The following is a 17668-nucleotide window of genomic DNA, read 5'->3' as shown; positions in this document are numbered from 1 at the left end:
GACCCCGGAAGGGGACAGGGAAAGCCATCTGGGGGGGAGGGAGAATCCCATTACACGTGTGGTTGGTAGAAATACTGGGAGCAGCTTCCCCTGGGACTGGACACATGGGGTCAGAGAGAGACACTGTATATTTCCACTCGCACATCAGTGGGACGTTTTTTGAAGCCCTTGGCCTGAATTTGGATCCATGTTGGAGGCATTCCTTATTGAAGGGTACAAATTGATTTATAATTTCAAATGTGAATTATTTAGGTTTGAAGTGTGCCATTTTTACCTCAAAGTCTTCCCAGAGAGTTTATGAGTCACCACATGCAGCGCCCAGATAACCACCGCATGCACAATCTAATAACAATTGCAAATTGACACATTTCCCCCCAAGCTGGCTTGCCTAATACATTCAGCCCGAGATGGATTTGGATCCTTTACAGTTCTCAACTTCAGCCAGCTTTGCTCTAGGCGGGCTGAGGAAGGTGTCTCTGTGCCTGTGAAGATCCACCATCCCTGAACTGCGCACAAACTTTGAACCACAAAGCGCGCTTTCATTTTTTAGCGTTAGCCAAAATGCCTCTTGCAGGTTGCTCTTTGAACCCTCAAACATCCAGAGTTGTGGTGTATTCAGCGCCATAAACTGATATTGCACAGCCTTAAACTTTTGTAACAAGCCTTGATTGATGATTTCAACCCTGCAGTAGTCGTTCCTGTGAACCGTCCCTGTCCTATACAAACATCTCGCTCTGCGGTGCCCTGGCCTTGTGTGCTTTCCAATTAAACTTGAGCAAACTCTCTCTCTCCCCACTGTGTGCTCAGGGAGCTGCCTTCCTCTCATAGATGCTGTTCCACAGGAAGACATTTTCTCTGTCTCTAATAGCAATCCTGTCTTTCCCGTCCTCATTTTTCAATCGGTTTCTCCGATGTGCTGCTTCACGGCAGGTTAGTGCAGCGTCAAGCAGTCCTTAGCAAAAATACAGCTCTAGCCAAATAAAGCAGCGCCTCTGCTCACCTGCTACGCTCCTTCCTCCCCCGCGTGTGGGGTCTTGTCTCGAAATTGCCAGAGGTTGAATAGCACTGCGTCCCTGCGGCTCGGGCTTGAGATTTCGTCTGATTTCTGAAAGGGAAAATTGGTTTTCTACTGCTGCGACATAGGCTTCCCATCCACCTAGTCTCCCCCTAAGCCCCCTCAGGTGGTGAGAGTCAGATGGGGCGGCCTATCCAAAGTGCAGGGATAAAGCCCAGCTTCAAAGTCGTCACAGTCGTGTCATGCTTCCTTTAAAACTGAGTTATGCGCATTTAAATGGAATGGCACGGCTTTTATGTGGCACCTGTCATCCCGGGGATTTAAAAACCGATGATAGAGGTCTTGCGTGTCATCCAACACTCGCAAAGCTCACGTGTGTAAACGAAGCTGGCTGTGTATCGCTTAGATTAGCAGGCTCGATTAATTCAGTTAATTAAAACGGAGGATTAGATAACTGGATATGTTCCCCGGTGGCAGATTTGTTGCTCCCTGCAGACAGAGGCGCAACTGACCGCTCGCCTCAGTATTTTGCTCAGCACACCATTGCGTTGCCTTATAAATAAGAATCTAGTAGAAATCAATGAATAGCAATGCATCAGACTTTATTGGATGGATCGGTTTGTTTTTGCTGCTTACTCACAGTTGAGACCTATTTCAAGTTTTCTTTGACGGTTCAGCAGAGAATTTGCCACACATGAGCTCTTTTAACAGGCTTATAAGAGTGGGAGGTTTGGCCCTCATTCAGGTTGCAGGGTGGGTAGGACGAACGCAAGGCTTGTATCTCACACGGCTGTCACAGAAGGAACATGACACAGTATGTGGTATGTCAAAAAAAATTCAGTTAATGCTTGGCATACCAACATCTTCCTTCAAGAAAGAATAAGTTTTAACTGCAAAATGACTTATTAATGGCTTTGTCTGCATTTCTGTACTTTCATAGTATGTGGGTCAATGGCGTGACTCATCTTTTTTCTTTTCTTTTTTTTTTTTTTTGATGAGCATGTTTGTTATATATATATATATATATATATATATATATATATATATATATATATATATATATATATAAGGTACGAGAGGCTATGCTGTATCGTGAATAAGTCACGGCTGAAGGGCGTTGTTAGGCATGACGCGAAGCAGAATGCCTGCAACCCTTTCGGCCGTGACTTAGCACTAGCCTCGAGTACCTTATTGCTTTTATAAAATGGTTACCACACAATACAAATATAAAACCAAAAATATGTATCAATGCAACTTTGATGAAGTAAACTTTCACTAATAGCCTTCCTTCCACCGGGAAAAAATAGTCCCTGACCATGAACAGCAACAGAAGTTACATTATTACGCCATTAGATGGCAGCAAAGACTCTCTTTATGAGTGTGTCAGTCAGTAGCGAAGACTTTTACATTGAAAGGACTGAATTGTTGTGAGCACGGAACTAGACGCAACTGACAAATGCTTTGACTAGCGCTGTCAGTCATGGGAAAACCCCTTAACTGTTAAAAGGACAAGATAATACATCATAATAAAAAATCTGTTTAAATGTCCGAACATAGGACTGACCTGAAGGAAAATGCTAAATCTGAATGCAGGTAATAAACTCGCTTACTCGATCTCTTTCTCACAATACTCTTCTACATAATGCAGTAAGCTTCAATGAACAATATCAACTGAGAACAAACAGTTTACATTGCTAAGAGTGGTTGCCAAGGGTGTTGTGTAGTGATACACCGAACCGTTGGGTGAAGCGGTCATAGCTGTGTTTTATGGTGAATATAAAACAGCTATTGACCAATCAGAATCAAGGAGAGGAACTAACCATTATATATATATATATATATATATATATATATATATATATATATATATAATGTGATCATTAAATTTAAACTTTTATTGAAAATTGTATAAAAGTTTTTTAAAACAACATGAAATAAAAGAGACTGTCCTCCTCCAAAAAAAACGACCCTATAGGTTGTTTTTTCAAGCACCTTATTACGACCTATATTTACATTTTAAAGTCATGCACCCTCTAGCTGGTGTAAAAATAATGACAGTGTCGTGACTCGTGTTACGTCTGTCGTCATGAAATGATGTATGACCATCGTTACCAATCAAAATGCGTGTTCATTTAAATGCAATTTCCATTTAGAAAAACTCATTTTTTTTATTAACAACTACACCGACCCCAACCTTAAACCTACCCTTCGGGATTTATAGTGCATATACACTTTATGAGAACATGCATTCCCTGGGATTGAACCCACGATCGCATGATCACATGATTGCATATTGTTGTATATTTGCAATGCTCTACCAATTGAGCTATGCGAAACTTGAAATATGATGCAGATAAAAGGGTACAATGTATTAAAATGAAAGTGTCCTGTTGTCGATAGGGGCGCAACTTTAGTAAACACTTCTATGGGTCGTATTTCAGGGAAGTGACAAACGACCTATATGGGCGTATTGGTTGGAGGACATAAGAGTTCTTTTTTTAAAAGTTGGCATGTTTTAAGGTTAAGTTTTTTCCTTTTTCTTTATCATGAACACTCATTATATGTCATTGACCCATGTACTGAATATGATGAAGGACTTATTGAAATGTTCTGGGAATGTCACAGCCACTGCAAAGTTGTATACATGATATTTGAGAGGACATAAACATCATTGTGTGGCAAACAGTATTGACCAAGCCATTGTAATAAGGGGTATTAGGATGACATGGATTTTGACAGGACAATGGTGGAGAGCAGAGAAGAAAAAACAGTGATCTGAGGAGATTGTTCTTTTGAGTGAGTAACAAGACTCGCAAGCTCATTTTAGCTCTGATGAAGGGACCTGTCAGAAAAAGAGAACCGTCTCTTATCTGGCAGCTCATGACACCGAGTCGATTGCAGCTTTTGTGTCTTTTTATAATTACACGTGTCCTAATTTATGCAGGTACCTTGAGATTTTGATACTAGATGCGGCACTGATTGCATTGTTCTCACTCTGATTTCTTGTAGAGACCAGAAAATGTCTTCCTGAGCAGTTTTGACACTACCATTGTATAGCTGCACATTATAATATGTGACATTATCACTGATATCATTGTTGTCCTATTGATTGTATGAAATGTTCCTCAAGTATTATTCGCTGAGATGACATCACAATCAACCAGACCAAAATTAGAAGATAAACGATCACTAAATATGTCCTCAAAGCTTTCTAAACAGAATTAAACATGCTCTAATTAGTCTAAAGCTTCTAAACTGTCTAATAACTAAGTGCAATCCACCTTAAAACAACATAACTACCAGCATAAAGCTCGTTTAGACTTCCTAACTTGCTAAACTTGATAGTCTTGTTGCCATGTTTTTAACCATGTGACGCTTGAACTTCCAGATATTAACCTCTTATCTGTCTCTCTAAATTCTTTGAAGGGAACATTGATAATGAACGGCTTGCAATAGCCAGGCAAAGAATTCCATACAGACTTGGTCGGGTAGTTGACGAGTGGCTACTCGACAAAGGTAATAAAAATGGATTAATTAAACAATGACTTAATGACTTATTAAGGCTCTGTAAGAGGTGCAGTTCCCTTAAAACCGCAAAGCTGCAAGCCATTTTGAATTATAAACTTCCAAATAAATCAAACATTTTGCATTGGCATATAGTGGGCCAAAACAAACTGTGAATTGTGGCTGCCCACACACAATATAAATCCAATCGGACATTTCCATGTGGCTTGTGCTTTTCATATCACATTATTAAGTTAGAACTGCACCACTTCAGAGATAAAGGTTTAATCTTAAACATAATCCCTGACTAACCCTCTAACAACGCTCCATAACTGCAACAACTGTTTGTAAATAGTTTATTTTTCTTGCTGTCTTATGTTTTCCTTCTGTGATCCTCTCTGACTTCGCTAATTTTGAAGCAAGAGTATTTAAAAAAACAAAACACTTTAAATCTTACTAAAAAAAAATTATATTGATCTTTTTCAATCCCAAGCAGTTAAAGGGACTATTGCTTTTTTATACTTCTAACACTAAAATCAGAATAAAGTTTCAAAATCCCCTTTAACCCTTTGAGTCTAATGAAAACAAAAAAGATTATGTTATTTGGACCGTTTGCATTATAGTCTAAAACTTAACCGTAGTAATCTTTGGACCCGTGAGACATCTGTAAACAGATGAATCCTGCATGGTATTTGATTTTCCCCGAGAAACCTTCTCAGTTATTAAAGTGCAGAAACAATCTCAGACACCTGCGTCAGCACATTATCAAAGAATATTAAGCATTAATGCTCTACTGGATGTGTAAGTTATCAGACTTTTTGGTTGGTTGCGCCTTTTTCATCTATATGCAAACTTCTTTTTCTGTTCATGTGCTGAGCTAACATCACATCTAAATGTTAAGTATAAAACAAATACACTTGCACTGTTTTTTCATGGAAAACTGACCTTTCTAGGTCTGCATACCTCGTTGATTGAACTCAATAACATGCAGAGTATAACGTGATCCAAAGTTCAGTTTTACATTTGTCTAAAAGTCATTTTCAGATGTTTAGCTCTCGCTTGTGCACCCAACTAAGATCTTTTATCAATATATAATTATATTGAGTATATATATATATGCGATGAGTATTTCCTCTTAGTGTGATTTGAGTTCTACCGCTTGATATAAATAGGGCACTAAACTAAAGCTAATTCCATCTTAAAACCCCCCTAAATCGGAACTAACTCAGAGGGTTAAACAATCTAAATATTAATGAAAGACATTTTCGTTACCAAATGAGAGAAAAATTGCTGTCAGCCTTTGCACATTCAGATGTGATTAACAATGTCCCTTTAACATGTGTAATTATTTATCAGTTCTAATCTATAAGTAATGATAATGAAACAAAGCCCTCATACATCAGGTCTGTGTCCTGTATGAATGGTACGTTTTATTGAGTGACTGGTCTTTGTGTAAGAAATTTGTCTCTGCCTCGTGCTCTCTATCTCAAAGGCTCTTTGGTCTCCTCATTCTCCTCCATTAAATGTTCTAACCTCTGTCACTGGGTCTCATACATTTAGCTGCAAAGAAAAGATCTGTCCAACCTTGAGTTAATCACAGGAAAACCTCTTTTGCATTTATGCCAGACATGCGAGAAAATTAAATCTCATTGCACATTTTTAAATAGCAGTGAAAGGATGAATGCACCTAAATATGAATATTCTGTCGTTATTTACTCAAATGTCTCATGTCGTTCCAAACATACGCAGGACACATAAGGAGAAATTTTAGATACGGTCTTGATTGCTTTATTCCAATGAATAAGAACGGAATAAAAAATTATATTTAAAAAAAAAAAAAATCATAAAAGTGTTTTTTTGAACACTGATAAATCAGTAGCTTATAATAGCTTTAAAATGAAAGTCAATGAAGTCCAGTGTCATTTTGGTACTCATTGACTTTCATTAAATAGACAAAAACAGTTATATAAAAATACAAATTTGTAAATATATTGCTTTATATTCCACATGAGAAAGGAACTTGTACAGGTTTGGAACAACATGAGGTATAAGCAAATGATGACAGAATCTGCATTTTTGGGTGAACTATCACTGCAAGTTCCATGCAATACTATCACAGAGATGATAAAGAGAGCATTTATATTATATTTTTCTCATTGGTACTTTGTATTATGTCACCATATGTAACCGCCCTTAATGTCACACATTAATCAGGATAATCGTTCCACTGTACAATAAAAGAACATGTGCAAGTGGAAAGTGGCCATCTGGCTTCTTCCCGCTCTATTACGACATGCCTTTCAGAGGTTATGGTCTTTTTATCTCCACTCTCATGTCAAACTTGGTTATTTTCAACTGTTAAAATCAAGACCCTACTTGTGTTAAATGGCAACCCTTCATTAAGCATTAAGTGGCTCTCACAGAGGGGATAACAACTGCCCACTTCATAATCAGCTGTGTCAGAGTACCTGTTCATCAGGATTAAATGGATGGCGGCAGTCCAGCTCTCAGGGGCCAAAGGAAATGGCACTTTGAGTTAACCATCCTTTTCCTCTTTAAGTAGTAATTCTAAAGGTTTTGTTGGCATTAAATTATATCTTAAGTTTGGCCTGATTACTTAACTTTCACCATTATAATTCAAAACCACTTAAATCAAACCTGTAGCGCTGTGACTACCTGTTACCGCATTGAAGTTTTTATAATATTGATTCAGATTCCTTTTATTTTCATAATCATCAACTAAATAATCAATTCAACCAGTGGTATTTTCTATGCGAAATGACTCAGTGACAATGGAGATTCAGGGGACGAAATCCTTAATGCAGAGGCGTAGTGTGTGTGTTCATGTGTGCCTGCGCCCCTATGTACGTCTGTTCGTGGGGCTGGAGGAGATACTCCTCTTGCTTCAGTGACACATTAGCATTTGAGCTGGCAGATGACACTTATTTATGCAGATTAGCATCAACGAGGCCTCTGTTTCTGAATAAAACATATCAAAAACTCTTTACATACTCATAAATATTGTTTTCCAATTTAGTCCTCCTTATTCAGTTCATTATCCACAGCTCAAGCCTTACTAGTTTAATGAGACTCAAATGATAATATACAGCCATTATTCTATAATGATAGGGGCTCTTCCATTCCTCCTCTTATAGAGGAGCCACCTCAGGCTCTGGGATTGATCTTTGCCATCATGTTTAATACAACATTTTGTCTCCTGCACTATCCAGGTCAGAAACGACAGCCATTAGAATTGGAGATTTCCATCGCCAGGTTCAAATGTTAAAAGTGTTATCAGCTGATTTAGACACATCCTACTTGTGACGCCAAAAGCAGCCTGTACTGATGGTCGCTTTTTTGCTTCTCTCTTTGCTTCTCTCCTTGCTGTCGTACTGCTCTCTCTTTCTCTTGCTCTCTCTCCATCTCCTCTCTGATGCATCCCAGGTCGGCAGTTGACTATCTTCAACAGCCAGGCGGCCATAAAAGTGGGAGGTCAGGATAAGGGCCGACCATTCCAGGGCCAGATTTCAGGTCTGTACTACAACGGGCTGCAAGTGCTGAAACTGGCCGCTGAGGGGGATCCGAATGTGCAGGTGGCTGGAAACTTGCGTTTGGTTGGGGATGCACCCTCCGTCTTGTCCACAGAGACCACCTCAGCCACCCCTCCGGCTGCAGCGGACATGTCCACCACAATAATGGAGACCACCACCACCATGGCCACCACCACCACCCGTAGACAGCGCTCTCCCAGCCTGAAGGACAGTATTACACAGGTGAGGATGGGACGGTGGAGATTGCCATCATCCAGAGAGATGGTCCCCTTGCTGGCCTGTCTCTCTTGAATGAGAGGGATGGTTGCGTTTATAAAGAGTTTTGTTTTACAAGATGTCCAGTTGGTATCAGCAATAAAAGAGCTGACAGGACAGACCACCCTGGGGTAAAAAATGTGTCATTTATTGCTTGAAAAAGAGCCGTCACTCTGCATCTGGAAGGCCCTGAAGGAGAAGAATCATAAAGCTCAGATTCGCGTGTGTCAGGATATATCTCCCCCACATAGGCTTTTCCTTTCATTCCTCCCACACATAGTATTTTACTAGTCACATTTCCTTTGAACAGTCCTGCAATTTTCTCAAGTCATTATTTTCTAAGCCTCAAGAAACATATTTAGAGCTGTAGCACTTTTCTTATGAAAGCAATCATTTGAACGGTTAAATTTCTATCCAGATTGTCAGATTTCCAGTTTGACATCCTTTTTTTTTTTTTTTTTACTCTGATTAAAGGACTTTTTTTTTTTATTTTACTGTATATGTATCAGGAAAAAAATATATATTTTTAATTTTACATTGTTAACATTGTTACGTTGTTAAAAAATGTATCTTTTAGATTCTCGAATTGCTTTTTCTAAACTAGAAAGCAATATATCATATCCAAGACTATCACAAATCATTCTCTTCAACAAAACCCCATCTTATCTGGCTGGTTGTTCTGGCATTGAAGCGTAGACTGACCATTGTTGTTCCTAGCCCAGCAATCCTTCATGCCTATTGACAGCTTAAAAAAAAACATTATCCTCAAACAGCATCTGTAAAATGCTGGAGCACAAGGTTATTAATATGGAGAATATTGAGTGTCATATCTGACTTGTGTGTTGTCTCGGCCCCCCCATTCATCACATATTGGTAGCGAGTTAGGAGCGCTTGCCTCCCCCACTGTCAGCCTTTATTTATGTGCTGTTCAACTCCATTGATCAGGAGATGCACGTTGATAAGAATAAAGGCCAAGCTCAATAACAATCAGTGTCAATCATAGCCAAACTGCCAAGATCCATAGCCACTAGTGGCACACATTAGCACAACTGAGGACGAGCACGAATTCTCTCACGTGTGAGCTGTGAATCACTCCTAATCCGTGCTGTCCTGGGTGTAAATAGTCATACAAAGCAATAGCAGGGAAATGGGGATTTGAGTGAGACAGCTTAGTGCCGAGAAAGTCCCAGTGCACCACTCCTCTCCTCATCTCCTAAAGATGAGTAAGACATTTATATGGAATAGCACCAAAAACGCTGTCTAGACTACACATTTATGAACTATATTTACATTCACTGTGTAAAAAAAATTTCTCTACATATGTGTAGTTCAAATAGATTATTTTACCCAATTTTTATGTGTTCTATGTATTTTTATGCTTATAAGACCAACATCAGTTGTGAGTCGATAGTATGCAGAGTACTTCATCATTAGCTTAGCAATATGCTAATGTCACTATTGAAATCAATTGTGAGTCAATCCTGTGCAGTGTATCTCATCATTAACTTAGCAACATGCTATTTTATTGAAATCAATTGTCAGCCGATCCCGTGCATAATACTTTTTGTTAGTTTAGCAACATGTTTAAATGTCACATTATATTGCAACTAATTATGAACCAATCCATGTGGAGTGCTATTTGTGTAGCCAGGGGCATAGCACCAAATGTTGGACCCCGGTCACTACGATTCACAACTTTCATTTACAAATAAATAATGCATTAAAACATTAGAATGTAGTCTTTGAATATTTTTTAATTAAGCAATAATTGCTTTTAAAAGGTCAAGTGAAAAGTCCGTAATAAAACAAAGAACAAATCAAATCATTTTGCTATAGGCCTAATTATCACTAATTTCAATTTCGGGAGAGACTAACTGAACGATAATATAGCGGAATCACTATTGTATTCATACGTGGTAGTGCAATAGTGTGTTAGCAGCATGAAAAACTTTTATTGAAATAGTGAATGAGAAAGCTTTCAAATTGCACTCCCTTTAATCACTGAATCTGTAAATAACTTCAGTTTCGGTTCTGCACTCTTGCGAAAACTCCCATTATAATCAAAGAAGCACAATGAATCTCTTATTTACATCGTGTCTACACTTTGTTGGTTATAATGAAAGGATTCTTCATTAGAACTCAGTGAGCTCGCCCTGAAAGAAAACTCCAGCTTTTTAAGCGGAGGGGATTCTGACTAACTTAAACACCTCTGATTGGCCAACGCATTCATGCGCTCAACAGCGCTATCTGTGACTGGCTACAATGCTCAATGCTGCAAATACGAAAGTTGTAAACGTTTTGCACTCTGTTCAAAGCACAAACAGAAATACGCATGGGACCAGTTGAATGCAATCACCTATCAGCGGGAAATCGCTAACATGGGAGGACACATCCTGCCAGGCAAATAAACATTTCCCATTTTCACAGATGGAAAATTGAGTCTTGAATAACAAAATGTTATTCCTAATGAGAGCATGTTATTATAACTATGTAATTTTGTCATGATAATATTATGGATCAATTTATCTTTGTTAGCCCCTGTTACTTAGTTCCACTATTACACCCTATCCGACGCCCCTGTAGATTTTCTGCTTATGTAGAGCATTCTGAATCAGTCACTTATAAGGTTCATGACATTTAGGATGCTCTATAAGGCAGTGAGGCAGCTCATATCAGGCCTTGAATGTGCAGGAAAAACATCTGAATATTTTTAAGGGCAAATCTACTCGGCATGCATTTCAAACTCAAATCAAGTGTTCTGAAAATCAGTCAGAGCTGCAGGGTCAGACATGCTATTATTTCAGCCTCATTGTCAGCGGCTGGTGCTGTTTTGTATCAAAGCTTCCATACATCCAGCAGCACAAATCTTTTGTTCTAAGATTGCTTTTCCATGACCTCAAATTGGACCTTAAATTTGTGCTGCGTTTGAAGTGAACCTCCATGACTCCACGTAAATCACAGCTCACGTCAGAGCTCCTGCAGTGTTTTGGAAATCGTGCCAATAGTGTATGTTAAGTAAGCCCTTGATCAAGCTGACACAACTCTAAAAAGGGAAGCACCCTTTTAAGGATTAGGATATTGAACGTGCCCTTGACTTTCTTTTTGTTGTATCAAAAAAAATTAGTCATGGCGTATTTGTCAGAAATGTATGCACATATCAAAACACAACCTGCAATTCCAGTGCTCTTAATAAACTTGTCTTACTAAACACACAGGCATTGTGCAAAAGTGCAGATAAGAAGCGCGCTAATTATCCTTTAATAAACGCAGTCAGGCAAAACTAATGCTGCAATGCGTCTTTTAATTAGAAGTTCAAAATGTCAGAGTCTTTAGTATTTGTAAATCAGACTCAAAAACCAAGCGAATTTGTCATAGCTTTTATTTTGCCTCAGTAAATGCGTTGATCGTTCAAAGGTAGGCTTTTTGTTTAAAATGACCTTGATGGTACTTTCTGTACATTTAATGTTTGTCATCTTAAGGTTTGTTTTGTTTTGTTTTGTTTTGTGTTTTAGTTTCAGCAGAATTCAGCTACATCAGTATTTGATGGATGTCGAGGACATGAAATGTTTTTGTATATTTGGTGTAAATGAAGCATAATAACATTGCTGATATGATGGAAAGGCTTTGAAACAGAATGTTTTCTTCAATAAGCTTACCTTCGAAAGTAATTTAACTCTGGCTAGTTGAGCTTTCAAAATGTTTGTAGCTGACAATAGTGAACAGTGAAAGGACTAGAAAAATGCCAACAAAATGTGGACTAGATCAATACTGCACTATTTCAGCCAGACCAATTAAGTATAATGGTATAATCATGGTCAAAATGACCAGTATTTAAATGCAGAGATGATGCATATTTGCATACATTAAGCCAGAATCTTATTGGGTCTTGAATAAAGAGATAAAAAAGTATTATCTCAGTAATCCCATCATGGAAACCACAGACATGATCCTTTCAGGCTCATTGAATTAACTATTTAATGGTTTATGAAGCATACCATGAATGTTTTCATTATATGCATATGTAAAAGGTATTCCACTAGCTGTGTCTTTTGTTTGTGTGTGTATTAAAATAGAGAACACAAATGCAAAAACTGGTGTCACCACCAATAAATACCTCCATATACCTCATCTAGTGCTCTGTTGATGCCTACCAGCCTCGCAAACAGATAAATATGCCCATACGAGTGAACAGCGAAATTGTTCTGACCTCTCGATGGGAAAGGACAAACTGATGCGTCCAAATCAGTCATGGCCCAGATCCAATTACATGTTTTATGAATGTGAGGTATGAGTCGGGAATGTTAATTCAAACTCAGGTCAAACCAAGGGGCAGCAAAGCCATTTGGTCTAGTATCACTGCATCGTAAGAGCTGAATAAATGCCTCCGCAACCGGGTTTCTTCAGATGTAGGCGCTTTTAGTAAAATTAAAACAGTGGACATGCATCACAGAAGAATTCCGTCTGAATTTTTTTGGAAGCATTGAGTATTTTTACTACAGTATTTTAAAATGCCATTTAAACCACAGTCATTTCAACCACACAGTTTAAGATGTGGTGGAAAATGCATTTTAAAAGGTTAGTTCACCGAAAAATGAAAATTCTGTCATTAATTACTCACCCTCATGTCGTTCCACACCCGTAAGACCTTCGTTTATCTTCGGAATACAAATTAAGATATTTTTGATGAAATCTGAGAGCTCTCTGACCCCTCAATTCAATGTCCCCTCAAGACAGCAATTTAACCACCAATTTCAAGGTCCAGAATGGTACTAAAGACATTGTTAAAATAGTTGACATGACTGCAGTGGTTTAACCTTCACATGCATGCATCATGCTGCTCACGTGAACAGCATCTGCCAATACTGAACCGCTGTTCTTACGTAGAATCTGTAAGCGCTGGACGTAAAAAGCATAGGAGAATGACATAGAAGAGAAGATACTGTTGAATAAAGTCGTTATTTTTGTTTCGTTTTTGCGCACAAAAAGTATTCTTGTCGCTTCATTATATGAAGGTTGAACCACTGTAGTCACGTCGACTTTTTTAATGATGTCTTTAGTACCTTTCTGGAACTTGAAAGTGGTGGTTAAATTGCTGTCTATTGAGGAGTCAGAAAGCTCTCGGATTTCATCAGAAATATCTTAATTTGCGTTCCGAAGATGAACGAAGGTCTTACGGGTTTGGAACGACATGAGGGTGAGTAATTAATGACAGAAATTTAAGGATTTATGGATTTCTGAAATAAAATGCCAGACTCCTTTGTCTGTGCTAAGGCTAATTTCATAGGTAGCATTTTATGTATCCTAAATATACACAATTAAATATTATTTTCACATTTTTTGCATTAATTACAAATTAATTACAAATTAATTTTCTGTGGGTGATCCTCGAACACCCACAGAAAAATGCAAAATACTCTCCATTGATTTTAACTAATCAAAAACTCTGTATTTAGTGTTACGACATAACCTGATAGAAAAGATTTTGCTTTCTGTTTTTTTTTGTTTTGTTTTTTTTCATTTGCATTTTAAGTAATTAACTCCAGAATTATAAGGTATATCAGCAAGAGAGCGACAACACTCACGGAAAGAATATGTGAATAAAGTTGCGTTTATGTTTGGTTGGTAATATATTTGCAGTCTGTGTGTTTCTCTTCATGAGACACAAATAATTTTTCTGTAATGAATTCATCAAGCGCACCATTGCACAGAGATAAAGACTCTTGAAAAACTAACACCAAGTATAAGTATTGAGTAATGATCATGTTAAAAATGTTTTAAGGGGCATTTATTGCATATCTGTACACAGTAAAAATTGTTATGTGCTATCTACTAAAAAATATGGTAACAATATTAAACATGATATTTAATAGTAGTTTTTATAGCTTGATTTCTTTAATGGAATCTGTACCTGAATAAATCATGTAAAACATCCTAAATGATTTAGTCTATGGCACAATAAATTTAATATTTTTAGTGAAATGTGCTTTTTTTATTTTTATTTTGTGATTTTGAGTGGAAGGAAATTACCTGTTTGTATCTGACTTTGAGTCATGTTGTACAATTAAAAGACTGTATGCTGCTAGCAGAGCACAAGAACAAACTTGTTACTGCACTGGCATTAGCAAAGCTATTGTTCATTGATCAAAGCAACATGCTTCATAGTATTAGTACATGCAGTTATCCACAACCTAACCATAAGCTCTACTCTTCTGCACAATGGTAAGGATCAAAACTTCAACATAACACAAACTCTTTCAAATGACAAACATAACTGAACATTAAATATTAACAGATGTTTCCCTTCACTCAAAAACACATAAATTAACACTTAATTTCAATATTTACTCTCCATTCCAGCCCTATGCAAAGCATGCAATCACCACCAAATGGTGTCTCTAAATAAAACTGTATAATTGAAATAATTCTCTTAAAATAATTATCACCTTAATTTTTTAATAACAATTACATGACCCATGATTAATTTTTTACAGTGTATGTGTCAGTGTAAGCACCCTGTAGCCCAATTATCATTTCTTCATGGAAAGCAGATGTGAATAAAGATGTGTTTATTCAGTTAGTAATAATCTGTGTACTGGTACTGGTTATAGAGGGGATGGAATCAGCGCATATGAATCTCACAATAAATATTGAAATTCTTTGATTATTTCAATCTTTGTTTAAATAGTACTAGTTTTACATTTTTAATAATTCATATGTTTATAGTGAATGTTCAGAGTCAAGGGCAAAATTATCTTTGAATTGTTGAAGAAAAAAAAAAAAACCTTAGTGAAAAGATTTGTGTAAAAAAAAAAAAAAAAGCTGAAATTTGTTAGCTTTAATAAAAATCAACCGCCGAGAGACAAAAATGTTCAAATATGACAAAAGCCAAATGTGGACTTAAAAAAACTGGTCAAAAAAGATAATTGTCACAACTTTCAAGGTTGCTTTTCAAGGTTGTAGAGAAATCCAGCTGAATGGAATCTGCCTCCAAACTTGTAAAAATGCACCGTCTGTACCTGTATTCTGTATTCTCTTTCAGAACTCAGATGACCTGCTGGTGGCGTCAGCCGAGTGTCCCAGTGATGATGAGGATCTGGAGGAGTGTGAGCCTGGCACTGGTGAGTACACACATACATACAGCAGTACTGAGACCATACAGACCCACACAAGCTTCAGATGCTCACCTGTCACTGCTCACAGACAGCACACACATCAGATCAAACTACTGTCTTAAACAGAACATTTTTTCATTAAAGTAGAGGTTTATAATGACTTGCTGATATATTCAGATTTGATGTAGTGCAGTTGCATAGATAATTCCTCATTTTAATTTCAGCTGGAGCTTCAAAGTGTTTTTGAATTTAAGACTATGTAAAATTTCTGTTCAGTTCATACATAAAATGAAACTATTCCATAAAATTACATATGATGTTTTGCAAATATTCAGGAAATAACATTCAACAGTTGGATCTAAAATATAATTTTTTACATTATCATTTTTGTTTCTGAATAACAAGCATTAGTGTTGAGTAACTAACCGAGATCTAGCACAATCTTGTTCCTAATGTGAATTCTGTTTCCCATAATGCTTATCTGCTAGCACTATTCCCTCATATTTACCCTACAGAGAATATGAATAGTATACTTGGGAGCTAGATTTAGGCTAAGGGTTATATTTCTTGAAGGGTGGCCTTCTCCTACCATTCACAACGCTAAGTGGCCATTCCACTCCATTGTTGAGTTCTACTTTAGGCATTCATATATCAATAAAATAGGTTTGACATCAAACTGTGTTGCATAGTACATGGAATTATTACTCTGTGCTCAGCTATTGCTCCTGTGATTGTGCATTATGTTGCAATCATTCAGTGTCATTGAGTGGTTGAGTTCTTTCTGGTGGCCCATCTGGAAAATCAGCTGTTGCTGTTTGACATTTGTCCAAGCCTTTGGTTTCATTTCAGATTATTTTAGTTGAACAAAATGTTGGAAAATAAACATATTAACCCAGACATTTCTTATTAAATAATTGGTATAACAGTCCTATTTTTGGCTCTGTCTCAAAATCTAGTCAGCTGCCTGCCTAGCTTGTTTGGACATCATTTGTGCACTCCTGACACACACACACACAAAAAAAAACCTCTCTAATTGTCAGTAGAAAAACTGTGCAACCTTCAAAAAATAACTCATTGTACATATAATTTGAAGCAGTATAGCTTGTTTCCTTCATGGAGAAGGTTTTCCCATAATGTGATGTGACAAGCTTCATTCAAGGTAGAGGATGGAGCTGAGAGAAATGTTTTAAAATGTTATATTTTTTTAAAATAATTTTTATTAAAAAATGTCAAATGTTTGGGGTCGGTAAGATTTTTTTTAATGTTTTTGAAAGAAGTCTCTTATGCTCACAAGGCTGCATTTATTTGATCAAAAATAGAGTAAAAAACTCTTATAACTTAAAATTATATTTTAAAAGTGTTATTTATTCCTGTGATGCAAAGCTGAATTTTCAGCATCATTACTCCAGTCTTCAGTGTCACGTGATCCTTGAGAAATCATTCTAATATGCTGATTTGCTGCTCAAGTAACATTTCTTACAGTATTATTATTAATGTGGAAAACAGTGCTGCTTAATATTTTTTATTTTATATATATGGAATCTTTTTCTTTGATGAATAGAAAGTTCAAAAGAACAATGTTTATATGAAACAGAAATATTTTGTAACATTATAAATGTCTTTACTGTCACTTTTCATCAATTTAATACATCCTTGCAGAAAAAGAAGTCTTAAAAAAATACTAATCCCAAACTTTTGAACAGTAGTATATAAAGTTAACACAAAAGAACACAGATATGTGTCCACAGTGTGTGCAAACAACCAGCCTATAATGGTAAAATTTACCCACTCCTATTTTTATAATCCCCATAAATCATAAAACAGTCTCTCCAAACGCACAGTTCCAAATTTCCCCCTTGCGTAAGAAAGTCAGTAAAGTGTTATATATTTGCGCAAATCATTTTACGCCATTGTGATGATTTGTGCTACCCACTCAGATTTTGCTACCTCCCATTAAAACAGTAGGTAGCACAATGCAAATATAGTGTTGGTAGCAGGTAGCATTATTCATCAGAACACCTACTGCCTCACAAACGAGGTTCAGTTCAATGCTGGATTTGCGGTACATGCTAGTCGATGAGTTGAATCAACTCCACAACAACTGCATAAATTTATCCACTAACCATTCAGAAACGGCCAGATGCATTCTATAAGTTGTAACTTCTTCCTGAGTCTCTCCATCAGTGTCTGACTCTGGTTCAAACATGTAAAGCTGAACACCACTTTCTGAA

At 37.1% G+C, this 17668-nt stretch overlaps 1 protein-coding gene across 12 annotated transcripts in view; it reads left to right on the top strand.

Annotated features, from left to right (window-relative positions):
- Positions 1–17668, top strand: part of nrxn2a (neurexin 2a) — a 432106-nt gene that overhangs the window by 410467 nt on the left and 3971 nt on the right. For 10 of the 12 annotated variants that reach the window (XM_051877573.1, XM_051877574.1, XM_051877564.1 and 7 more), the window contains 3 exons: positions 4442–4531; positions 7964–8292; positions 15365–15443. In XM_051877573.1, coding sequence (XP_051733533.1) covers positions 4442–4531; positions 7964–8292; positions 15365–15443 — 498 coding nt within the window. The remainder of the gene's footprint in view (positions 1–4441; positions 4532–7963; positions 8293–15364; positions 15444–17668) is intronic. The other 2 variants (XM_051877575.1, XM_051877571.1) reach the window with 1 other exon arrangement.

This window comes from Ctenopharyngodon idella, chromosome 21 (genome assembly GCF_019924925.1).
Source record: "Ctenopharyngodon idella isolate HZGC_01 chromosome 21, HZGC01, whole genome shotgun sequence".
Classification (NCBI taxonomy): Eukaryota; Metazoa; Chordata; class Actinopteri; order Cypriniformes; family Xenocyprididae; genus Ctenopharyngodon; species Ctenopharyngodon idella.
The sequence above is the reverse complement of the archived record's forward strand: the minus strand, read 5'-3'. Positions and strand labels throughout refer to the sequence as shown.